Source organism: Trichogramma pretiosum, unplaced genomic scaffold, assembly GCF_000599845.2.
Source record: "Trichogramma pretiosum strain Unisexual culture from Peru unplaced genomic scaffold, Tpre_2.0 scaffold9, whole genome shotgun sequence".
In the NCBI taxonomy this organism is placed as follows: domain Eukaryota; kingdom Metazoa; phylum Arthropoda; class Insecta; order Hymenoptera; family Trichogrammatidae; genus Trichogramma; species Trichogramma pretiosum.
In genome coordinates, this window is record NW_019641697.1 from 1887740 (window position 1) to 1914570 (window position 26831).

Genomic DNA, 26831 nt, shown 5'->3' on the forward strand with positions numbered 1-26831 from the left:
GCATGTCAATAGCCGGTCAAAATCACGTGACGACACACGCAACACGACGTAACTGGGTAATTATCGAGCTGAATCTTTATTTGTTAAGCCAGCGTCTGTCTCACTTTCAGTAAAAAGCCACAAGTCCCCTCTCATTCACGAGGATGGAAGGTTCAGCTAATGATTTGTTCTAATCGTTCATAAGGACGGTGCGGCAGAATCAAATCATGCGTGTACTCCAGGTAAGGTGAGAGCTGATGTAAAACTCGATTAATCTTGACACGTTGAGCGCTGCTTTTAGCAGTTTCATAAATTGAAAAGAATTTGACTAAATTCAGAATAAAGTTCATAGCAATAAAACTATACTAAAATTACATAAATATTTATCGGTAGATAAGTCAATAAAAATATAAAGTACGAGAAACTACCGTTTATCAGCATATAATAACAATTAATTTTATTTGTAAGTTCAAATAATATAAAGTTTATCGTGTAAATGTTTATTATTAGCTATTCCATGTTCTAGTGAAAAATGCAAGGTTGCAATTAAAATTATTCATATAATTTTAAAAATAATTCTATTTTCAAAAGAATGGAATTTCTCATGTGTATACTAATCAACATAAACAACTTTTTTTATCTCCTGAAGTTTGTTCATTCAGCAATAGCTTCTCCTGATAATGCGCATTTTCTTCGGACTTTTCCTTTATTATTTGCTCATTCTGTAGTATCTAAAACAAAAAAAGTTTATGATTATAATTATTTTTCTCTTATAGTCAAATTTGTGTGCTCTTTTTTACATGTATGTAGCAGATCGAATGTTGGGAATCTAATGTGGAGGCCTAATAGCTCTACAAAATTGTGTTGTTATGATTGTGCTACAGGAACCTAATACACCTATGTGATGGTTGTCACAACTATGAATTGAGCTGTGGCACATCGGGTTAACGAAACAATTGATCAAATAACTCTCGTATAACCTACATCTAGTTTGGCTACCTCAACATGGTCTCCGCAGTGTACATTTAATATGTTTTTTTTTTTCAAATTTGCAGATCAATAAAGTAAGACGAAGCCTTATGTTAGTCAAATTTACATACAACTTGTTAGAGTTGACTTCGAAAAATACGCCCTGAACTTAACGCAAATTTTAAACTTTAGGTAATTCACAGCATGGCGTCCTATGGAATTATTTTAAATAAATAACGATCTAATAAATAACCAACGCCAACTCTCCAGCTTTACGGACTCGTAGTTTTGCAGCCTATCAACAGGCGCTTGAGCCCGACGAGACGACATTATCATGATGGACGCCTTCGCCGAAGATCTAGACGATTTACCTGTACAGATTTTATGCGTTAATTATAGTCCTAGTAGCTTAAGTTTACTTTTAAGGCACACTATGCCGTAACTTAACCTGCTCATTATTGCACCGTGACGCTATTATGAGCTACTTACATATCGGCAAGTAGGGCCTAAACGTGAACTTAGCTTTGTTGTGCTATAAATAGCATATGATACTTGTGATTCAAGTAGCCCATTCTAAACATGACGCTCGCACCCTCGGGCTGCGCTCGGGTGCCAATCGTGCCATGTAATAATGGGCTTCGATGTATCATAATATTACTATTTTAAGTAATCATAAGTGCGTACTCTTAGTTTACTTTTGTTTAATAAAAGTGAGTCTTGTGTGTAATAACAAATTTGCTGTTTTGTATAACGCAATGTTCCATCTTCTTACACACAGAAACAACAGTGCGCCGCCCTTAACGAAAACCATCCCTCCTTTTTTTTTAAAAGTTTCTGATTAGATCACTAGTAAATTAAGTTTAAAATGCTGTAAGTTTCAGTCTATTTGGATGTTTTTTTGAATGCACGATCGAGTTGACTTATTCCATGAAGGTCTAGAGCGGGACTGGCATAAAATGGGAATTCGAAGTAAGTTGGCAAGTAGCATACATTTGTCCTTATCAAAAACTTGAATTTGCAAGATGATATGACTACTCGAATTACTAGTTGCAATACACGTTTGATTAAAAAATCAAATAAGAATCAGTCTTAAGTGATAAAGAAGGTAAGTTTAGAAAACCTCGATTATTTTTGAATGTTAATAACCAGTAACCGTTATTTCTTCTACACCAGATAAACATACATTTTTTAATACTTCCATGAGAGAGGCTCGCTTAGTAATCTTATAGTGTGTATTTAAGTGATATTTTAAAAATTGGTACTGTGGAAGCTAATTGGTTGTACATTTTCGAAGTGTTTAAAAATTATTAAAAATGTTAGTAGTAAAAATTGTTTGAATATCCAAATTATGTTATTATTCTCTTATTTTTCAATTCGAGATGAACTTAAAGTAAATGTTTAGACTAGGGTAATTGGTCGTTTTCAGCCAAGAGTTACGCTCACACTCAAGTCGAGATCGAGGAGCGCATGTCCACACATGGAAAGTTAACTAGATACACCACGTACGTCTCAAAATGGAGTTTCTTCTTTTGTGGTTAAGCCAACTGTTGTGTGCTGTGTTCCATGGAAATAGACTCCTCGATTATTATTCGGACGAAAGTGAAACGCGATTTCGCCCATAGGAGTCATATTGAACTTTATTCGATCCGGGGCTACTTTAAAGGATAAGGAAAAGCTGTGTAATACGCTTGTCCGCCTAGCCAACAGTGATATAAATAAAATCGCTGGAAGTTTACATTTAATCGCATCGACGGAATATAACGCATCAATAAACTGTAAGGATATGAACGAACTCGATCATGACGTACTGTTTGGTATGAATTTCTTCGTATTATTTGATATAAGGGTGTGCTATAAGCGTTCATTATAGCACATTAATGAGGGTGTATAGCAAGTTTCTTAAATATTGACGATGAATCCGATTTGCTTAATGAGCCGATTTCTTTTGTAGCAAGCAAAACTTTAAATTCAATCGACAATTATATGTGTATCAATTTCAAGAAATTAATATTAAAAATGATTAAACACGCGTATGTTATGCCAAGTCTTAGTTCTCAATTGAGGTTGTGATAATATCTTCGTACATCATTTGGCCTTGTAAATACATTTTCATAAGTATTGATCAAAAATTTCTACGCAAAAAAACCAAGTAAAGGATCCTAATTTAACAAGATACGATTAACACATTCATACCATTCTAACGATCTATAGTTCCGCTTACAAGCAAAATGTGGCAAATGGGAACATCAAAATATTCTAGAAATTGACTTAAGCAAAAGTGATGAATTAATTTTTTTTGTTTAAAAATTTTAATATTATAGATTATTTAAAATTGTTGAAATTTGAACACTATTTAGTTCAAAACGATCAACTTCTTAAAAATGACTGGTGAATTTTCATTGTTTTATACTTATTGTTATTGATGATTGTATAGGGTTACCATGAGATCTTTTCTAATTTCGATAATTTAAAGTGTGAAATTCCAACTTACTTGGTTTACGAGAAAATTAGCAGCTTCTTCAATGTTAATGTTGTTTTTAGCCGATGTTTCAAACCATCCAGCAAACCCTTTATCTTCACAATATTCATTCATTTTAGTTATTGAATTTACAAGACCTTCTTTCTGTTGATCACATTTATTAGCAAGCAAAACGCACGGTATTGGCGATCCATCAACCAATTGCAGTTTTGAATCTAAATCTTGTTTCCATTTAATAACGGCATCTAATGTAGCACTTCTAGTAACGTCAAATACAATAAAAGCTCCAACAGCTTCCTTATAATATACTCGAGTCATACTTCCGAATCTTTCTTGACCTGAAAAATCAATAAAAGTTTTAATGAATGGTATTACCCCAATTGTATTTTTTGAAATATTATAATAAGAGGAAAAAATAAGTACAAAAACTTGAATTAAAAAGTAAAAGTGAAAATAAAAATCTAGGAAAATCATTGAAACAAATCATAAAAAGTACCGAAAGTTTCACATCTTGCACCTGTTTTTATATACAGCTGATATTTTGATTTTTTTAAGGTGATGCCGAAGCCCCGATTTTGACCGACCGAGCATTAAAAATGTGAATTTTAATGACTTCTTTACTAGACCAATTTTCGAAAAACGGCTCTGTGGAGCCCTCAGAATGGAAGTTTTAAACAACTGTATCAAATTTCAACCTATTTCATTCAACGGTTTTTCCGGAAAACGAGATTGAAATTTTTGATTTGAGTGTTCAGGCTTAAAAATTTCAATCACGTTTTCCGGAAAAACCGTTGAATGAAACGGAAAGACATTTCACAGCAATCACACAGCAATCACAAGTTCACAGGATCTATACGGTGGGCTCCACAGAGCTGTTTTTGAAAAATCAGTCTAGTATAGAAGTTATTTAAATTTATCCCTATTAACATTCAACGTTGTTTAAACGTTTTTTAAACGTTTAATTTGCAACCTTTAAACGTTTAAGAGAAGGATTGAATAAACATTGAAGCAACGTTGTATAAACGTTTAAATGTCCGCTTCCTAAAATCTTCTAAACGATGTATCAACGTTATAACAACGTTGAGTAAACCTTAATTAAAACTGTTAATCAATCAACTACGCGTTCAGAAAATTGCAAAATTAAGCACTTTTTAATTATTAACGTGCCGATTCCTTCATAAACTGTGAACTGCTCGGTGTACTCTGACCAGCGCTTTCATTAAGTACATGTATGTGTACGTATAACTTCCCTTAAGTTACTTTTTGTGTAAATCCGAATCAATTGATTATACAATTGAGTAGATGGGTTTTCAGAGGAGATACGTGAGCATGTCGATCTCGTATAAGGCTCCTAATTATCTCGCTCTATATACTAACCAAGTTTACAGGATAAGGTGGATGGAAGATCATCGTCGGACTCTGCGTTGGTCGACATAACTTCGTTACACTATCCACTACCAATCTATGAGGTGTAATATCCCGTGGTAAATGCATATGGGTAAAGCTCAGAATTTTTCAAATGATCTTTTTTTTAAAAAATCGCACAAATGTCACCAATCTTGGAAAAATAAATGGGTCCCAAAGCCAACATTTTAGATCCCTCATCCTTCGTAGAAACGTATATTTTCTACTAATACTAATTCTAAAACCGTTTTTAATTTTAAAAATCTGAGAAAATTCTTCAGGATACTTTTCATTAATCCAAATAGCCCTTAATTTTTCAGATTTTTTGAGTGCTTCAGGACTTCAGATAAAGCCATTAAAAAATTTTGAAAATTTATGTACGGTGCTATAATGCAAAACAAAGCCTGAAATTTTTTCACTTATTTTTGGCATCAGAATACATAATCTCAAATTTGTATATTTGTACCCTTCAACATATTTCTGCTTTTCAAAGAGGAAGCTAAGTATTCTGCTCCAAGTTTAGGTGACCCTAAATCCCTTACTGAATCATTTCATTCAGCTCCCGTGAACCTTTTTACTTTTGAAAAATTTCCTGTAGATGGTAAATACTCATTGCTTAAATCGTCTTCCTCTTCTAAGTCAAAACCTTTTTTATCACTGTCACATTCCTCATCATAGTTATCTTTTTCTTTTTTCTTTTGTTCAACGTTGTAGTTTTCAGGGTCTAATGAGAAAGCATTTTGCAATATTTTGGGTAAACACTTTTCAGGGTCTATTTTTGTTTAGCTAAATCGGTATCTAATTTGAAGTAATTTTTATAAATGCCTTTAACTTATTCAGTGAATGTTCGTCAATTTTCTTTTCTAGGATTAAATTCTGCTTAGATGTAGCAAAATATATCAACTTTTTTGGTAAATAAATGTTGAGAAAGATGAAGATTATAAGTGAATGTTTCCCCAGTCATAAATTAATCCCATGTGATAGGGAACCTCAATACTTTTAAAATTTATTAGAATTTTCTATTATGATATTCAGGATTTTGATTTTCTGGATTTTCTCAATAATTCCAATTCATATCAATAACTTTTATAATCTCCGGGCTAGTATAACGCTCATTCAACAATTTTAAATCTGCTTTTATTTTAGAATAATATTTTTAATTTACCTGCTATATCCCATAGTTGCAACCTTATAATTGTTTGAGAATCCCAATTCAACACTTTAAGGGCAAAATCTACTCCAATTGTAGCTCTATAATGTTGGGAAAAGAATTGATGAACATAACGTTTTATAATCGACGTTTTACCCGTACCAAGCTCACCAATGACAAGAATTTTGAATAAATATTCTTTCTTATCTCCGATCACTCCAATTTCGTTAGTAGTCATATCCTGAAAAAACGACATTAAATACGAATTACTATTTATTCATGGTGAAGATTTTGTACATTCAAAACTGTGACATGTTTTGGTAAATATTTAAAAACAAAAAAATGGTCTACTAAATGTTTTGTATATTACCAAGAAAATTTACTTCATCTTATCTTATACAATAAATAGATGCAAAATCAAATGTAGGTTCACTGGTTCGAATTCAAAGGAACCGACCGGTGTTAAAAACTTAAATTCAAAAATAGCTACATAAATGGAAATAGTGGAAATTTTCTTTTTATGATAGCAAAATATGTTGATTCTACACTTGATTGACCAAAACAAACGCTTTCCCAAACTCTGAAATACTAATTACATCTCTTTTTTCATAATACTAAATATTGTAATTGGATTTACTTACTTCATTAATATTGATCTATTAAGTCTCAAAATCTTCACTAAAGTACTCACATTAATTTGAGCGGAGCAGGATTTGAAAAAAATCGATATGGCATTTAATGTTAATAAAATATTGATTTTCTTAAAAATTCTCATATTTTTACGTGTATATAAAGTTGTACACAATTTTTCCAAATTCTGTTCCGCTCAAGGGGATGAGGGTATAACTTTTCTAAAAATTTTGAGATCCTATAGATCAATATTGATGAAGAACTCACGTCAGAATCGCGTGGTAAGTATAATCCAATTACAATATTTAGTATTATGAAAAAAGAGATATAATTAGTATTTCAGAGTTTGGGTAGACGTATCTTTTGGTCAATCAGGTATAGAATGAACATATCTTATTATAATAAAAAGAAAATTTTTTCTATTTCGATTTATATAGCTATATTTCAATTTAAGCTTTTAACACCGGTTGACTCTCTTAATTCTGAAATGTTGTGAAAAACGTAAACACAGCAACTAGGGTATCAAGAGTGACCCCTACTTCGCTGTATTTAAGTTTTCGAAGTATCTTTTTAGGGGAGAATTTGTACACAAAATTCCAGAGATTTTTGAGTTTCTTGTACAAAAATCATACTTTTCTAAAGATCTTAAGGTTTATTTGGAGTTTCACATACAAAAATGAAAAATTTCGTTTACGAAATTTCCCCTGAATAGCTAAACATTTTAGGTTTAAAGTCGAACCAGTGTACATTAGGGTGGTTCACTTTAGCAAAAATTTTCGAATTCACGTTAGTCATGAGGATTCTAAAGTTCAAGTTTTTATCGAAAAGAAAGCTGGAGTTAAAATTTCTGAACATTTTTAGACTTATTACTAAGACGCTAGGATTTAGAAGATTTTCATGTAAAATCACGTTTTTTTTATACAACCGTCCATAACTTTTGACATGTATGTTATATCGAAAATCTGACACCGGATTCGAAAAGTTTATTGAATTTTGAGTAGAATATGCTTACTCGCAAGTTCTCCAGACCCCATTTTCAACAACAGTAGAATAGGTTAAATAGGGTATTCAATCGATCGTACTAACAAGGAGAGCTTTTCAGGTGCGGGTCATGGATTTGCTCCAAAATTTTTTTGCGGTCTTCTGGTACCCAATACTGAAGCTCCCTGTGCTTAGTTTGATCCAATAGGCCTTAGGGCCCATTTTGTAGAGGATTTTCCACATTATAAAAAAATCTTTGTTATTTTCTATATCGAAATAGAAGTACTTAAACGAAAAAATGGGACGATCAAAAGTTTTAAAATTTGTCAAAGAATCTGCTTGAATTTTTTCAGAATTTTTGGGACTATCTACCACTCTCTTTACGAAGTCCTAAAATCTACTAAAAAAAAGCGTCAAATTTGGGCCTCTTGAATTAAGGGGGGGGTAGGGTCTTGTTCGATGGTTTTCGAGCTGCATTTTAATAATTTTTTTTAAGCACATAGTAAAATGAATTTATCTATAAATTATATACATTATAAATGGTTATTTGAAGAACATTCAGTTAAATTTTCAGCTTAAAATAGTGAAAAATAAGCTAACTACAGCAAATTTTCTCACAAAACTGAAAAAAAAAAGATCGATTGCGGTGGACACTGTAACTGAAAATCTACTCGACCGATTCTTTCCAAATTTTTCTCACTATTTATCTACATAAATTATGAGGTAATGACGTCGAGATATTTCGTTTAAAATGATTTTTGAGTTTTTGGCATCATTTTGAAGTGAAAAAAATGACTTTTTTGACAAAATGAAGGCAAAAATTCATCGTACTTGTTCGTAAAAAGCATTTAAAAATGCAAAAAGTTAAAATATCTCGACGTCATTACCTCATATATCATCTACTTAAATAGTGTATAAAATATGAAGTTGATCGGTCGAGTAGATTTTGAGTGATGGTGTCCACCGGATTTTTTTTACGTTGCATGTGAAAATTTGCTGTAGCCACCTTATTTTTCAGTATTTTGGGCTGAAAATTTAACTGAATATTCTTCAAATAACTATTAATTATGTGTATGATTTATAGATCAATTCGATTTACTATATGTTCAAAAAAAAAAAAAAAAAATTTTTTTTTTTGAAATTTAGTCAAGACCCTACCCCCCCCTTAAGTGATAGATGTCAATATAAATAAAACAGCGATAAAGGCGGTGCCAAAGTCAAATTTATTAAAACAGGCGGTGGGCGAGAGTGTGTAATCACACTCTACCTCGTCACCTAGTCGACGTTTCTTCAGGACTGAAGAGGCCGACAAAGTGGTCGGCGAAACGTCGACTAGGTGTCGAGATAGAGTGTGATTACACACTTTCGCCCACCGCCTGTTTTAATAAATTTGACTATGGCACCGCCTTTATCGCTGTTTTATTTATATTGACATTTACCAAAAAGGCGCAACAATTTTATCATAAGTGATAGATGGTCCCAAAAATTCTGAAATAATTCAAGCAGATTCTTTGAAAAATTTTAAAACTTTTGATCGTACCATTTTTTCGTTTAAGTAATTCTATTTCGATATAGAAAATAACAAAGATTTTTTTATAATGTGGAAAATCCTCTACAAAATGGGCCCTAAGGCTTATTGTATCAAACTAAGCACAGGGAGCTTCAGTATTGGGTACCAGGAGACCGCAAAAAAATTTTGGAGCAAATCCATGACCCGCACAAGCTCTCCTTGTAAGTATAGGGAGCTTTATTATTTTATACCAGTAGACCCCATAACATTTTTTGAAAAGATCTGCAATACAAAGGTGGGCCTCCTTGTAAGTAAAAGTGGAAGACGGCTTTCATTGCAAAAAATAAACATCATGCCAAAGAATATGAACGTTCACAGAAATAGTAAATTTATACAAAACGGAGACGGGAGGTTGTCTATTTTGTACGAGTGTCAAGACTTTGCAGTCGTAGCGTAGCGAGGGTTGAATTGGTACGAATGAAAAATTGACAACCGGTTCAGTTGCGTACCATATTTTTGATCATAGATTTTGATCAGAAATTTGATTTAAGCGCACCCGCATAATTATTGAGAACCAAAATTCTTGTCAGGAACTGGTGTAAAACACCTATTACTGTGCCTGTCTGTTTTACTGTATTTTAACATGTAATCAAATGTCCAGTAATAAGGACATTGAAGGTTATGTCTTGGGCACAGTAATAGGTGTTTTTACCCTATAATAATATTTTTGAATTTATAATTCCTGTGCTTTTAGATCCTAAAACACTCCGTATTATAGTTATTAATAGAGCTGACGCATATTCGATCAAAGCATGCCAAAATTATTCTAGTAGTAATACATAACGATTACAGTTGTAATTAAGGTCCAGGACAGGAGATAAGGTTCATTTAGATCAATTTTTTCCTAATTTTTGAATTAATTTATTGTAGTTGTATAAAATAACGTTTTTCTATGAAATACATGTTAAGTCTACAAAAAAATTGTTGACGATACACGTAATTTTTTTTATAATAATCTAGAATGACAAATTCAAACCGATATGATTAGTTTATTTGTTTCTTTAGGTACTGAAGTTGAGTTTTTTCATTTATATTGATGTTTTGAATTTCGACGTAATTGTCAAATTGAATAATCGATCTGTATTAGGAAAATTGGTTAAAACCAAAAAAAATTTTAAAAAATCGAAATCTCTCCACAGTAGTACCTGATTTGAGGATTAATAAAGAAATGTGACAAATTTTAAGAGGATCGGTCCAAAACTTTTTGCTTTACGTTCTCACTGAATTTGAAAAATATAATGTCGAAAAATGAAAAATGTTTCTTTTAGCAGAAATTTCTCAAAGTGATATTTCTTAAGTGCTAAAGGGGGCTTAAAATCAAAAAAATTTTATATTATTTTCGAGGAGGATTTTTTGTCCCCTTTCCATTGCATTTTTTTGAAAATTAAAAATTTTGATCATTCAGTGAGATACTCAAAGACTCAATAAGAAAGTTTTAATTTGTATCGACCGAATTTCAGACGATAAAAAGATCAATCCGAATAGTTTTTTGATGTAAGAATTACCCCGCGTCTTTATATCTAGTCATTACAAGTTTTTGGAAAAGTTTGAAATACGAATCGAATGAGTGATTTTTTTCGCCGCATTTTGAATAAAATAGAATTTCTTCGATACAGGAATTTATCTGAATTAAAAAAAAAATAATAGTCTTCGTAAGCACCGTCATGCCGATGTCCTTATTTAGCAAACATTTCAAAGAATATAGAGTATAGAAAACAAATTTAACTACATTTTTTAAAAAGGTTGTAAATTTCAAATAGTTAATACGTATATTATCATCATAATTAATAAATTGGGAATTTTATTTAACATGTTTTTTATGAAAAATCCGTAATAAAAATTATATAGAAAATATGTGAGATTCAAATTTTTAAAGTCTGAACTTGCATCTATACTTTTCTGATTCTCAATAATTTCTTAATGTTAAAATAAAACTGATAATGCTAAATTAGAACTGTTTCTGAGTAATTGGTGGCAGTTTTTGATTTAGCGAAATAGTATTTCCATTTCCGCGTTTGTTTAAAAAAATAAAAGTTTTATATTAAAATAATAAATTATGTGAAATATTGTTAAAAACATATCTTACAATTCATCAATAAAAAAACGATTTTGGTATGCTTTTTTCCAAAATGTTTAAATATTGTAAAGATTTATTATCTTCGCGAAAATTGATCATATTTACGTGAATTTTTGCATACTCACATAAATCGAATATACTCAAACACATTTAAAAAATATGAAATTTTTAACTTTTTTAAGTAATTGAAGATTATTAAACATGCTAATCGAGAAATCTAACTTGATAAAATGTTGTAGTACTAAGCTAATTTATATAAACATGTATAAATAATAGTGAATTTTATTTTCATTTGAAAAAGTAAAATTATTATAGTTTTATGAAAAGTTTATAATACCATATATTTTTTTGACGTTGCTTCAGAAGAAATTTCAGAATTTTCCTTCTTTTTTTCCATTTTTTCATCGATATCTCTTCGATGGATTGAGTTTTTTATATCAATAAATTGATTGTCAGAGTCTTGAAAAGTAGGATTTGTATCTATTCAATTAAGAGAAATGTTAATCAAAATTTGTTTATTGAAGTTTTGTTTTAATTAAGAAGATGTATTTATCATATCACCTGAATAAATTTGAGAATTATAAATTGTTTCATTTTCGACGTCTTGTATAACTACATCATAGTTTTCATTACAGTGAGCGCTTTGAAGTGTCACATTTTCTTGTTCATCTGCATGCGTAGGTATGTTTTCGATGTCACATTCAATCGGACCGATTTTCGAAGTCGAAGAAATCGTTGAATATGAAAATTTTCTTTGAAGCACAGTAACAGTACTCCTTGACTGATTATCTTCAATAGGTTGATTTACACTTTCATTAGTATTACTATTTCTATGCTTCGATTCTGCATCAACAATATAAGATTGGTGTGCGTCCGAATTGTTACCACCCTCTGAACCGGGGTTCTCATTCTTCGTAACTTTTGAACGAATCTTATCAATTTTTAATTTTCGTGGGAATATTTTCTTGTTTTTCCATCGCTTGATATTAGATACTTTACTTTTGGGAATATTTTCGTCCATTTTTAAATCTGCCATAACAAAATATTGGGATAAATTTTGTGAATATTTGATATGCAATTTTTTAAAGTATTTTGTTTTTGCATCATTGTCTAACAAATTTAAAAAAATTAGCCACGTGAATAAATGTAATTTGATTTACATGTACATATAAAATGATTAAAATATTTGTAATTACTTAAATTATTCAAAAATGTTCCCTCTTTACTTATATAACCTCGTTTCTAATATAGCAGAGAATAATCACTCAAGCAGGGGGGGGAGGAGCAGAGCTACATGTATCACTTAATTAAAATTATTTTTTATTTAAAAAATTCCCACCTCATAGTACCAACATTAGTTGTATTTTTTATGTAAGAAAACTATAACTGGTTTCAGTTATATGTTATACACTCACGCTAAACTAAAAATTAAAGGATCAAAAATCATTTGTTTAATTATGCTTATATTACTCTAGTCACGTTCGTGGGTTAAGCTATAATTGATCTAGCTAGTATTACAAAAGTTATGGCGTAAAATGTACTAAATTCTAATGGAATCTTGTGAGTGCCTATGTATGAAAATCCCATTTTCGGAAACCTATGCTGCAATTTTGTACTCGATTGATATACGATAAGTATATCAAGTATAAATCTAAATAATATTTCTGCAAAAATTCATGCAAAATAGTTAAAATTGTTTTAGTTCTCTGAGCTACCTTAAATAATTTATTTTTTTCCGAGAATCAGAGTTAAAACTGATCACTGAGATCATGCATTTTTAAGTCCAGCACTTTCTCATTGATCTGTGAATCAGGTGCAGCACATTTCGGTCTAAACAATGGGTAGACGTACTAACAGGTATCCGAAGTTTCTAATGTATCAAATTTTATGATTAACAATTTTCACAAAAGCTTTTTTCATTACTACCCAATTCCGAATAGGAGAGAGCGGGGTGTGTTGGCATGTCAAGTTGGCAAAATAGCTTATTTCTTCCGATCAATGTCTTGAACTGAGATAGTGCTATTACTGTGGTGTATGACTACTGAAAATATCATCTCTAGAAAATTCATTACTAAGGATAAATATGCCATTTTGACAGCTTACTTCACATGCCAACACACCCCGCTCTCCCCTTTAGCAAAAAAGTGACCGTCCAAGAGCGATGTCATTTGTACGCCTACGGAAGCGGGCAAACTATGATAAATGTACTATTATAAACAGTTATTAATAATCTTTGATAACAGCATACAATATAGTACTTTAAGCAACTGGTGCGGATATGCTTTTTCTTTCGAATTGCTCGTTGCAACAAGTTTTTGTTGAAAAAGCTTATTCACACAAGTTGCATACAATATTACTCACAAAAGTCTAAAATTATCGGCAAAGTTGTGATTTTTAGGTTAGAAGGCAATAAAAGCTTATAAAATGGCTTGGCGTGGCTTGACGCCGCAGATATTTTTGTACAAGCAAATTCTGAATCTTCTATATGCTTTTATGTTAGGGTAAAAGTTTATATGCACTACCAAAGAAGAAACGGTTAAAATACTTTTGAAAAATTCAAAATATACACAGCAAAAGCATTTTCAATGAAATGTTATCAATTTTCAAATGATTTTCACGTATCTTCGTCATTTTTATACGTGTAGCGAGACAACCGAACGCCGCCGCGCCAACATCGATCGCTTAGCAACGGCAGATTATTATAAATATATTCTGATTGTATTCGCGATCAGAGAGTCTCGAGCTTCCATACAGTGAACACATAATAAAGTTAATTGTTAAATAGAAATAAAGTATTAATTCTATATTGGTGACCCCGACGTGATGACTTCAAAAGAAAGCTCTTGGCCAGCATATTATAGAGAGCTTCTCGCTATTTATGCTGCCATTCAACACTTTCGTCACATCTTGGAAAGTCAGACCTTCACCATCTACACGGATCACAAGCCGTTAATTCATGCATTTCAACAAAATCGCGAAAAGCTCCCGCCAATTCAGTTACATCAAATTTCATTTATTGCGGAATTCTCAACTGACATCCAGTACATTAAAGGCCCCGAGAACGTTGTCGCTGATTCTCTCTCACGAATTAGTGCCATTACACAGCCGCTGGATTTTACAGTATTATCAAAAGCTCAAGAAAGTGATGAAGAATTACGTAAGCTTCTTGAAAATAATGAATCTTCGCTTCGACTCGAGCAGACACTCGTTCCCGGTACTGCGATCAAGATTTTCTGCGACACGTCAACTGGTAAATCTCGACCATTCGTTCCCGCTGCATATCGTCGTCGTATTTTCAATCAACTAGACAATTTGAGCCATCCTGGTGTCAAATCCTCTGTCAAGTTGGTCAAAGATCGTTTTGTTTGGCCGTTCATCGACAAGGATTGCCGTACTTGGGCACGAGCTTGTTTAGATTGTCAAAAATCAAAGGTGTCAAGATATGTGCGATCTCCTCTTGGAACTTTTCAGCAACCAACAGGCCGCTTTGCACACATTCACATTGACATAATTGGCCCTTTTCCGTCTTCACAGTCATTCAGATATTGTCTTACGGTCGTAGATCGATTCACTCGATGGCCAGAAGTGCATCCTATGACAGATAATAGCAAAGAAACGGTCATTCAATCTCTTTTGACTTGCTGGATCTCACGGTTTGGTTTTCCTCAGGTAATCACTTCTGATCGAGGAGCTCAATTCACTTCGCATCTATTCCAAGAATTTTTGAAGTTTTTTGGAGTGAAGCACAACCTAACATCAAGTTGGCATCCATCATCCAATGGCATGGTCGAGCGTTTTCACCGTCAACTAAAAGCTGCGATCATGGCACAATCAAGGGTAAACTGGGCTTTATCCTTGCCTCTCGTGTTGTTGGGCATTCGTTCATCTTTCAAGGACGACTTGAACGCGACCTCAGCTGAACTTGTATACGGAGAAACACTTCGTCTTCCAGGAGAATTTTTCGACTTAGATTCTTTGACAGCGAGTCAATGCGACCCACGATGTCTTCTGTCGTCTCTACGAAAAATCATGTCGCATCTGAAGCCCGTTCCTGCATCTGCGCATGGCAACCCGGTTGTGTTTGTACATAAAAATTTAAAGGACTGTAGTCATGTCTTTTTAAAGGAAGGCATGTTTTTGAAAGCTCTGCAGCCGCCGTATACTGGTCCATATGAAGTCGTTAAGAGGGACACGAAGACTGTGACTTTGAAAATTCGAGATAAGCTTCAAACCGTTTCGGTCGACCGTGTTAAACCTGCACATATTTTCAACATCACTTGTCGCTTTCAAGACAAACAAGTTCTTTTTCAAGATGGTTCCATGGACACTGCCCAGGGAGGTAGTGTAGCGAGACAACCGAACGCCGCCGCACCAACATCGATCGCTTAGCAACGGCAGATTATTATAAATATATTCTGATTGTATTCGCGATCAGAGAGTCTCGAGCTTCCATACAGTGAACACATAATAAAGTTAATTGTTAAATAGAAATAAAGTATTAATTCTATATACGCATGGGGGAAGATTTTTTTCAAGTTTTGCGGGAAAGTTTATTTAGTTTGAAGCAACTACAATTTTTTGTAATATTAATTAATTTTCAAATCAAATCAATTTTTGACACTACTCCGAGATATTGTAAGTCTCGATTTCTCGCGCAACCGAGTAATGTTAGTTGTGCTCAACTGAGCACACGTGCGTATCAAGTGCGATGCAAATCCCAAACTATATTTCGATAGATTGTGCGATGAATCACTGTATTCCAAATCTCTATTGGACGCTTTAGAGCCCAAATGCACGAATAATTTTGATCTTAACCTTCACACACTTTTTTCCAATATAATTGGCAATTAGATGCAATTTATAAACTCATATTTTGACGCGAAATTAAATGCCCTTTCAAATTTATTAAGTTCAAAACTTTACGATTGGATTCGTAAAAGAAAAGTTTCTCCAAAAAAAGATAATTTTAGCCATCATTTAGAAGGATTGCTACATTAAAAGCATCAACTCTGTACAATAATAACGTAAAATAGTACTTGCAAAGGGTTTACGCTCACCTTCAGCTGGTGTTGTGTAACCCTTTATTTTGCAGAAAAATCATATTCACCCAAGTTGCATACAATCTGTCTATACGGCATTGTCTACCTTTCAATATGAACAACTAGAGTGAATTGAATCAGTTTCTGTATTTGAGTTAAGTGAGTATCTTTTTTAAAAATGTCTACAGTTAAGACATTAATTCTTGTGTTTGTGTTGAAAAGTGTGGGCAATAACATGTCAATAGATAAAGTAAAACAAGCAGCTGACTCATGCAATCGCCTGTGTTTAAAGTAGCAGCAAAGTTGCGAGTTTAAAAACCCAGTTGAAAAAAATGCATGGATTTCTACGTAGATTATCCACGCAGATTCTGTGGGGTTTCTGAGTAAAAAGTATATGGATTTCATGTGGAAAATGCATAAATTCCATGAGGAATCAGCGTGGATCATTTTTGTAAAAATCTGCCAAGGTTTTTTGATTATTCCGTGAAAACGAATACAAGCGTGGAATTTTGTTTAAAGAGATGATCGAAAAAATAATCCACGTAGATAATCCACGTAGAAATCCACACAATTTTTTCCAACTGAGTTAGAATGCTATGAAAAATCATAAAATTATTGGAAAAATAATTTTAACTTATTTTCAATATACCATAACTGTGTTTTTACGTATCCAATGAGACTAAATTCTAAGAAGAAGCCTTTAAAATTTGAAGAAACTAATAACATATGTCGATTCATCAGCATAACGGTATTAAAATTTCGAGTAGGGTTTTTCCTCCTCCTTCCATTGCATTATTCAAAACTCCAAAATGTTGATTCTGTACTGAGATACAGCTATTTCTGTGAGCCTTTTTCCTATACTACACGTGTTAAATTTATTCTTCTTTTGCGTTTTCTGGAAAGTCGTGTTTTTGGTCACCTGTCGTAATATTCAGAGAGTACTGATTGAGCTTTCTGCACCAGGGTCGCGTACACTTCTTCAGAACATGAATGGTTACGGCCACTACCACGGGTGAGACGATCGAACTCGTAGGTCACTCTCAAACTCTCAATAATGGAAAGAGGAGTTAAAATCCTACTAAAAATTTCAATATAAAAAATATTTCAAGTTTAAGGTGTATACAAGCCTTTAAGTAATTACTGGTAATTTGGTGTCTACTTCAATGCATTGAAATTATTTATTGCTTTTAAATAAACAAGTTTTCATACCAGTGGCCAGAAAGTGACTACTTCTCGTCTCTCGACCGCTGCGCAAAACGAGAAGAGTTATTTTCGGGCCACTGTGTATGAAAAATAGTATACAGGCCTATGCCACGAAAAGAGAAAGCCCCAGAGCACGTGTTTATCGGCCTCGGCTTCGCCTCGGCCACTAATTACATGTACTCTGGGACTTTTCTGTTTTTCGCGGCCTAGGGCAGTAATATACTATTTTCAACAAAACTAAAAAAAGAATTACCCAGTATGTAAAAAATTGACTGAGATACAATTAACATTTAAAAATAGACAATATTTCAAGAAAATATTTTTACAATAATTTTGCCCCTACTTATTACAAATGTGATTATTTTGATACGTGCTAAAAGCTGAAAATTAATTGAATTTTGGACAGCTGATGGAGAACAACATTTTGTAGAATAATTTAAAATATTCTAAAATTTATACGTATTTGTTAACAAAGTCCTTTGTGAAAATCTATTCATAATATTTATTCATTAAATAAGGAATCTTGAGATTTGATTCTTGATATTTGACAGTGGAATTTACAGAAATCATTCCTTTTTAATTTTCTGGATATTATGTTTAAAAAGATATCATTGTATTTTACAAGAACATAAGAAAATTTAAAATACTCAGACAATCAAAAATACTTTTTGTGATAAAAATTACACGTGCTCTGAGACTTTCGAGTTTTTCACTCCGTAGGTGCAAAATACATTAATTTTACTTTTTACTGATTACTTTCCTTTTACTTATTACATTTAAAATTTACTTATTAAATTCAATCGATAGATGAGTAAATCTGACTCTTAAAAAATTTTTTTATTCAATTTTCTTATAGCAATTTTAAAATTGTCAGACAAGTGTCACTTCGTGGACGATAATGTGTCATCGGGCAATCGATGGTTACATAAAAAAATATAAAAAAAACTTCAAACTAGGCTCTGAGGTCAATTTCATCATATAAGCAGGCACTTTTTTCATCTAGTAGATGATCCTCAATATTTTGAATAAAAGATCGGCGATCTAGATTTCGTATAGTTCTCTCAACAGTTCGATTAATAATGAATTTAACTCTCATCGTCTAGTTTTACCGCGATAAAATGTAAAATTTAGAAATAACTCTCGAGCAAGCCTTTAAATTTAATTTCAGCTACTATAATTTTATTAGAAGGTGCAACGGCCGGATAGTGGAAATTCGAAAAGCTTCATGAGATTATATTTCGTATTATTTGTTAATAACAATTATTTAATAAAAAGTGAGATATTGAGTCTCTTTATAATAATTACACTAGTTTTATCAATGATAATATTAATTTATACATTTTTTCTAAATATTTGAATAATTATTACTTACCCACTAGAGTGCTAATAAATTGATAAACTGATAATCGTGTGGAGAAATCGTTAAACTGATCACTTTATTTGTTCGGGACCATCAAAAAAACTAATTTGTAAATTGCTCTCACAAATAAAATGTACTAATAAAAATGAATTGAATAGTATTAAACCATCTTTTACATTGAAAAATATCTAATATGTAACTTAATTGATTACTCAAGTGAAACTATGCATATTTAATTTTATGGTTTGTAATCTTAGGAATTTTAGTTTATTAATGAAGTTTAAATTTCTTTAACTTTAAAAAATACCATCTACTCACCCTGCCAACATTTAATTTCACATCACATCCACCACATTTATGTATAACATTGAATCAGGAATGAAATATTTTACTTCGCTCATTCTGCAAAGAATTATGTAAGTGATCTTACTGGTAATATAGTTTCAGTGGCGTTTTATTCAAAGCTATTTTATGCAGAGTTGAATTCATCTTTCAATGTAGTTTACACGTCGATTTATTCTGTTCCAGAAATTACATTTAGATTTTTGAGAAGCTTCAACCACCATAATTTTTTAAACAATGGAGGTTAGTGGCATTTTCAACTGGAGAATATTGCACGCGATAAAAAAATATTTTTGACTATGTTGCTTTGACAATGTCATTTGGTATTCCAACAATAGTAAATAATTTAACCATTTTGCAAATAGTCTCCTTAAAGTTAAAGTCAAAAATTAATCATAAGATTACTTATCAGAAAAATTATTTATAATATTACCAATTATATATATATATATATACATGTATGTATGGGTCAAAATAATACTTAAATATGAAACTGTGTATACGTATGTCATAGACAACATAATAGACGTCTATATGGAATGTAGAGGGTGCGAGTGACCTAGGGGTCTAAAATTTTAGTTTTGGGACTTTTTTACTACTAACACACCAAAAGCGGGACGAGGTCGGTGACATATGTGCGCACAATTTTATATTAAAGTATTATTTTGACCCATATACATCAAATGAAATCATTTCAGATAAATGTAATAAATACAAAAACAATCATTGAATAAAAAACCATTAATATATTATTTAAAATAACAAACTGTTCTGACCATATTGTGTGAGATAAATTGAGGCTGGCGGATTTGTTTAAATAATTATCAAAGTATAATAGTAATTTAAAAATATAAAAAGTATGTAATATACATATTAAATAAAGTTTAACGACAAAAATAATTTTAACTAAGGATACAAAAATTTAAACGTGTATATAAATTTAAAAAATTGTTCTTTCTAAATTGCATTAATTTTTACTCATACCTTTCAGGAAGTTGATTTTTTGGAATATCAACATAAAATGGATTATACATAAAAAATAAATAAAATTTATATAAAATTATGAAATTATAAAAATTTAGTCGGGTTAACCCGTTCGGGCCAAACAGACGAACTTTTACACATTTTTTCGGCGTTGTAAACTTTGTAAAAAAATATGAAAAATGTTTAAATAGTATATTATCACTCGCTGCGCTCGGGCGAAAACAACTCCTGGATGAGTCGTCTTCTAGAGGCACTAGTTGCATACCATATTTTTTAACACTTCGTGCGTACAACATGGTTTTTGTGTCACTGAGGGGTTAGAAAAGCCATGTTTTACGCACGGAGTGTTAAAAAAGTCATTTTTGATGTAAAATTTCATGAAAATTTGAAATCTGGTGTCAGAATTGTCAAAAAAGATGATCAGTAAAAATTATGAATAATTAAACATCAAAAAACACGAATGTAAGATTGGATTTAACCCAAATTTCCGAATCGAATGAGACTACATCCATAGTTCTAACGGAAATTGCGGGATACCCCAGTGGAAAAAAATTGCATGGATATCCGCGTTGATAATCATACCAATTTCACGTGGATCATACATAGATTCCTCAAGGATTGGGCATTGATACCACGTGGATCGGACATAGGTATGTGGATCAAATAAATTGTCTACTTAGGTAAGCCACGTGGATTGACTTAATACCTACGTAGATGTTTCATCAACCCATGACGATTCCTCGTATAATTTCGAACATCCGCATTTATTTTTAAACAATCAACGAGGATTTTCACGAAACCCCTAGTGGATTATTCAATTATCAACAGGGAGAAGTTAAAATCCACGACGATTCACTGACAAAAACTCGTGAATACTTCGAACTGGCTCGCGAAACAAGTCTGAGATCCCTGAAGAGTTGGAGAACTACAGACTTAGAATTTTTTCCAATCCATGTGGATCTATGTGTGATCTACGTGGAATCGTTGTCCGATCTGCGTGGTATCCATGTCTAATCCTGGATAGCTAATCCACATGGATAATCCACGCTGAGATCCATGCAATTTTTTTCAACTGGGATGTTCCAACGAAAGAAAACTTAGTTATTTTTTATATGTATTTTTTTTATTGTGTTGAAAATGCATTAATTTCGGTTTGTTTCATTTGCCGTAAGTAGTTTTTATGCAAATATCTTCATAAACTTGTAGAGCTAAGACTTGGTTTCGTCGTTTCCATTCTGTCTTTAATTTATATACTCGATCTTAAATTTGCAATGTAATAAATTGAACATATAGTATCTTGAACATTGCCTCAGTTCAGAAAATCCACGCATAGCGAGGGACTTCACAATTGGTCAACCGCGTATAAGCAAAATTCGCGTATAGCAAAACCGCGTTTGACGAGGGACCACTGTAGTAATATTGAATCGGTTAATTATATTAATTATTAATATTAATTACATTTTATATATAAAAAAAAATTCACAAGTAAAAGTATATGATTTTCAGGAAAATAACTCTTTGAATAACTTAGTTGATTTCAATTATTCTCTTCTAAAAGAATTAAATTTATCATGGAAAAATATATACTTACAAATCGAAAGAAGAAAAAGTGGTAGTTATCTACGAGATTTTCTAAAAGGTAGACAAGTAGAAACTGTACAACTTCTGAATGGAGGTAAGTTCTCATCATTTTAAGGAATTTTTCAAGATATATATGGTCTATATATGGGTCTATATATGGGACTATATATGGGTCAGGTTCAGAATTTTTTAAAAAAACCTCCGGGCGAGGTCCACAGATTTTCTTGAAATTTTGGTATGCTATAGTACATTGAAAAAGGGTCCCAAAAAGTAAAATTTTGGACCCCCCCCCCNCCCCCCCCGCTAAGAACGTCTATTTTCTATCTATATTTATTCTGAAGCCCTGAAGTAATTAAAAAATCTGAAAAAATTCAACAAGGTACTTTCCAACAATCCTAACAACCTTGAATTTTTTTAGATTTTTTGAGTGCTTCAGGCCTTCAGAAAAAATCATTCAAAATTTAAATTATTTTATTTTTGGTAAAATGGTTCGATGTACCAAACCAGATTATTTTTTTCTTAATTCTGACACGAAAAAACGTTTCCTCGAATTTTTTCAGAATTTTTCATTCATGCGCGACTCGATGCGTGGTAGATCTGCGCGACAGTGTACACACACACACACACGAGATTCGCAATCGAGCAGTGATAGCGAGAGAGTAAGGACGTATCGTAAAAGTAGAAAGTCGCTGGTAAGTGTTCGGCAGCGTTGGCCTTGGACTTTGATAGTGGTAATTCGTGGGGAAGCTGTGTGGCAGCGATTGAAAGTAGTTGTCGTAGAAAAGCTGTGTGTGCAGCAGAAGGTCGTAGTGCTGTTTTCGTGGTTAAGCTGTGTTGCAGCCTTGGAGTTCAGCGTGGCAAGTGAAGTGATGCGACGTGATGAGGAGATTCGCGAGTTGTTGGGAAGGAAGCGAGCCGGGCGAATACGCTGCACTGCGACACATGCACGGAAATTGTTCGAGACATCTTCGAGGTGAACAACCACGAGCTTGGACGGGACACAGACCGCGAGGACGAAGCAGTTGGGGAAAAGCGGAAGGCAAAATCGAGAACGAAGTCCAAGGCCTAGGAGCGATGAAAGTAAGACTGCAATTGTATCGAGACTTGGACGGTCGAGTGCGTGCGCGTGTGTGTGTGTGTGTGTGATTGTGTAGTGTGGATGTATTAGTGAGACAAAAGAAAGTATTTCGAAAGAATTGTTGTGTAATAGTCGTGCGAGGATCGGAATAATTATTGTAGCGAGTACCTTGGACATTTCAAGCATACGTGGTTCGAGTCCACGTGTTGCGTTTCAGGCCTGTGCGTGGCTATTTTGCGAAGCGGTACTTGACTTCGCCCACAGGCCAAATTCTCAATCTGACCCATATATAAATTGCTATTTAGCAAAATATTTTTTCAATGGCAAAATAGTAAGAAATACTATCTAATATCACTACGTGTAATAAGTTCAAATTTATAACACAATTTATTTTCTATTATAGTTTTAATTTGGATCACCTATTAAAAAAATGTACTGATCTTATGTCTCACATAAGATGTCGAATAAGAAATCTCGTGACATATTGGACCGAAATCCGTTACGATGTTTCGTGAGAAGTCACATGAAAAATCGAGATATTAAAACGTAAATAAAATTTTCTTGGGTTCTTTTAGTCAAAAAAATTGTTCAACTGCTAACAGCCAAACTTTACAAATACTATCTAAACGTAGAACAACAAATTTTCTGACTTATAGCCATGTTGGTCACTCCCGGTGCATTCAGGAACTCATTTGCCAAAACGATTTTTTCCATGTTATTTAAATGAAAAGTTCAAGGCCTTTGGGGAAATAGACAGCGATTGATTTGGGCTATATAAAGTATTGATGACTTGTTTTGTTCTTTATTGCATGAGAACGAGTTTAGGAAATAACGTACACGCTTAATACAAATATAATACACACATATATAATGTGTATATATACACATGTCCCCAAACACATACGTATCCACGCATACACATAAGCATCCCAGCACACACACAAACGCTCATACTCATATGAATATGCACCAAGATTATTTGTTGCGGTTGAATTGTCCGAGTTGAGTTCTCGAAAGATGATGTTGTAGAAGATGTGCAGATGCGCACTGGGCGTTTAGGGCCTAAGCGCAGCGATGATCCTAGTAGCAGTGTGTCTAACCAGTTGAAAAAAATTGCATGGATATCCACGTGGAAATCTACAAGGATAAGTAATCCTCGTGGACCATACAGGGATTCCACGTGGATCGTACAGGGATTCCACGTGGATCATACAGGGATTTCTCGTGGATCGATCATGGGCTGAAAAAAATGCAATCACCACGGATATTCGACTGATCCACGCTGATTTATTTTCAATCCTCGTGGATGTGGAACTTGTTCGCGAGCACGCGCTCGAAACATCCGCGAGGGTTCGCGGCGAATCACCACGGATTTTCGACTGATCCACGCTGATTTTTTTTCAATCTTCGTGGATGTGGAACTTATTCGCGAGCACGCGCTCGAAACATCCGCGAGGATTCGCGGCGAATCAGCACGGATTTTCGACTGTCCACGCTGATTTTTTTTCAATCCTCGTGGATGTGGAACTTGTTCGCGAGCACGCGCTCGAAACATCCGCGAGGATTCGCGGCGAATCAGCACGGATTTTCGACTGATCCACGCTGATTTTTTTTCAATCCTCGTGGATGTGGAACTTGTTCGCGAGCACGCGCTCGAAACATCCGCGAGGATTCGCGGCGAATCACCACGGATTTTCGACTGATCCATGCTGATTTTTTTTCAATCCTCGTGGATCGATCAAAAATCAACGAGGATTTGCGCGAAAATCCCCGTGGATCGATCGAAAATCAACGAGGATTTCCGCGCAATCCCCGTGGATCGATCGAAAATCAACGAGGATTTGCGCGAAAATCCCCGTGGATCGATCGAAAATCAACGAGGATATGCGCGAAAATCCCCGCGGATCGATCGAAAATCAACGAGGATTTCCGCGCAATCTCCGTGGATCGATCGATAATCAACGAGGATATGCGTGAAAATCCCCGTGGATCGATCGAAAATCAACGAAGATTTCCGCGCAAATACCTGTGGATCGATCGAAAATCAACGAGGATTTGCGCGAAAATCCCCGTGGATTTCCGTGCAAATCCCCGTGGTTTACGTACGTGGACTCTTTATATGATCCATGTTCGATCCACGTGGAATCAATGTCCCATCCTCAAGGAATCCCTGTATGATCCACGTGGAATCAGCGTGGATAATCCACGTGGATATCCACGCAATTTTTTTCAACTGGGTATGTAGCAGTACCAGAAGTGTCTTGTACAGGTCCAGTATCATATCCAATTTTGTAACCAAAGAGAGCGAGTTTAGCACAAAAGTGTAAGGAGTGTGGTGTGAACGAAAAGCCACATAATAAATTTGAACTTATGTTACGTAGTACTATATATTAGTTATACTACTATTTCAGCAGAGTAATTAAATGCCATTTTATTTATTTAAAAAAATATACATGAGTAATTCCTCCATACTTTTGAAATAAAAGTTCACAGAAAATTAACATAAAAATTTGGGCATACCGTATAAGGAATAAATTTTTTTTATTTTTTACGAAAAATGTTAACTTGAAATAGTTGCTCCTTTTTATCCGTATTCTTTTTTGAAATTTCAATTTTTTAATTATTAACGCAAAAAAAAAAAATTTCATTGCAATTTGCTTAGTGAGTTACATCACCACTTATAAATATTAAATGATATGCAGGATTGTCAATTTGAAAGTGGTCGGCTGGTCAGGCTCGTTTTTTTCGTTATCATAACGATTTTTTTCACGTGTCAACCGTTGACGAAAAAATCAATCGTCTTTTACAAGATATGTATGAAATGCGCAAAAAACTCTTTTTTGAAAATAATTCAAGCTATACGCGATTTCGAAAAATTTTAAAAGTAAGAACGAATTACTTGTATATTATGTAATTAAACACATACTATGAATTACACAGGCACATAAAATAAAAAATGCTGAGTTCCAGAGACTAGACCCAGTAGACTTTATGTTTTTGGGGTCGCTGAATCCGAATCTGTCGTCGGTTTTTCGCCATCAGATCGCTTTAAGGTCATTTGAAGGTCATTTAAAGGTCAAATCATGAAAAATTGGTTTAAAAACTCGAAACTATCCCTATGTAGGTTTTTGAGGATGCTGAATTCAAATCTGAAGTCAGATGACCTCTACGACTTTACCTTCAAGGTCATTTGCAGAAGCAATGACAACAAAGTTTCAATATCAACAATGATAAACAATTTCGGTAAAATGGAATGTAGTATGTCTTATAAACTGAATTTCTTGCATAACCATTCAGATGAGTTCTCGAAATAACTGATAATTTTAGCGACGAGCAAGGAGAACGATTCCATCAAGACATTAAACATATGGAGCAGCTATATCAAGGTAGACGGGATGTTGCAATGATGGTTAATTACTGCTGTATGCTGAAGAGGGAATATAAAGGAACTAAACGCAGACGGCAATCTTTATGCCGATCGTTTAAAGAAAACAAGGGGCGTTACAAAAGAAAAAGTAAAAAGGCATACGAAATTAACAATATTTCATCAAGTTTTGCCCTCTTTTTATTAATTTAACCTTGAAATGACCTTGAAGGTAAGATCGTAATGACCTTTAAATGACCTGTAGATGTCTAAATTTAGTCAAAATGACCTTGAATTCGAATTCAGCGATTCTCAAAACATAAAAAATATATTTTTCGGATTTTTATATCGAATTTTCTAAGTTTGACCTTCAAATGACCTTGAAGGTAAGGTTGTAGAGGTCATATGACTTCAGATTTGAATTCAGCATCCTCAAAACCTAAATAGGGATAGTTTCAAGTTTTTAAACCTAATTTTCATGATTTGACTTTTAAATGACCTTCAAATGACCTTGAATCGATCTGATGGCGAAAAACCAACGAGGGATTCGGATTCAGCGACCCCAAAAATATAAAGTCTACTGGGTCCGGTCTCTGGAACTCAGCATTTTTTTATTTTGTGTGCCTGTGTTATTTAACGCT

The 26831-nt window shown here is 33.4% G+C and overlaps 2 protein-coding genes across 4 annotated transcripts in view; one reads left to right on the forward strand and one right to left on the reverse strand.

Annotated features, from left to right (window-relative positions):
- Nucleotides 1–458: 458 nt before the first annotated feature.
- On the reverse strand, nt 459–19244 carry LOC106651363 (ras and EF-hand domain-containing protein homolog). 3 transcript variants are annotated; one of them, XM_014369815.2, is made up of 7 exons: nt 19160–19233; nt 18854–18977; nt 11801–12268; nt 11577–11719; nt 5997–6222; nt 3440–3765; nt 459–710 (listed from the first exon to the last, which is right to left on the reverse strand). In XM_014369815.2, exons 3-7 carry the CDS (start codon nt 12258–12260, stop codon nt 597–599), a joined length of 1269 nt encoding a protein of 422 aa, XP_014225301.1. In that variant the 5' UTR covers nt 12261–12268; nt 18854–18977; nt 19160–19233; the 3' UTR covers nt 459–596. The 3 variants fall into 3 exon arrangements, with proteins under 3 accessions (XP_014225301.1, XP_014225302.1, XP_023318012.1); XM_014369816.2 differs by lacking the exon at nt 18854–18977 and having other exon boundaries at nt 19160–19244; XM_023462244.1 differs by lacking the exons at nt 18854–18977; nt 19160–19233 and adding an exon at nt 18472–18494.
- A 98-nt stretch (nt 19245–19342) lies between these two features.
- Nucleotides 19343–26831, forward strand: part of LOC106651362 (protein scarlet-like) — a 36329-nt gene continuing 28840 nt past the window's right edge. Inside the window, exons 1-2 of the mRNA XM_014369814.2 lie at nt 19343–19426; nt 21674–21842. Of these exons, the coding sequence (XP_014225300.1) occupies nt 19421–19426; nt 21674–21842 (175 nt within the window). The 5' untranslated portion in view covers nt 19343–19420. The remainder of the gene's footprint in view (nt 19427–21673; nt 21843–26831) is intronic.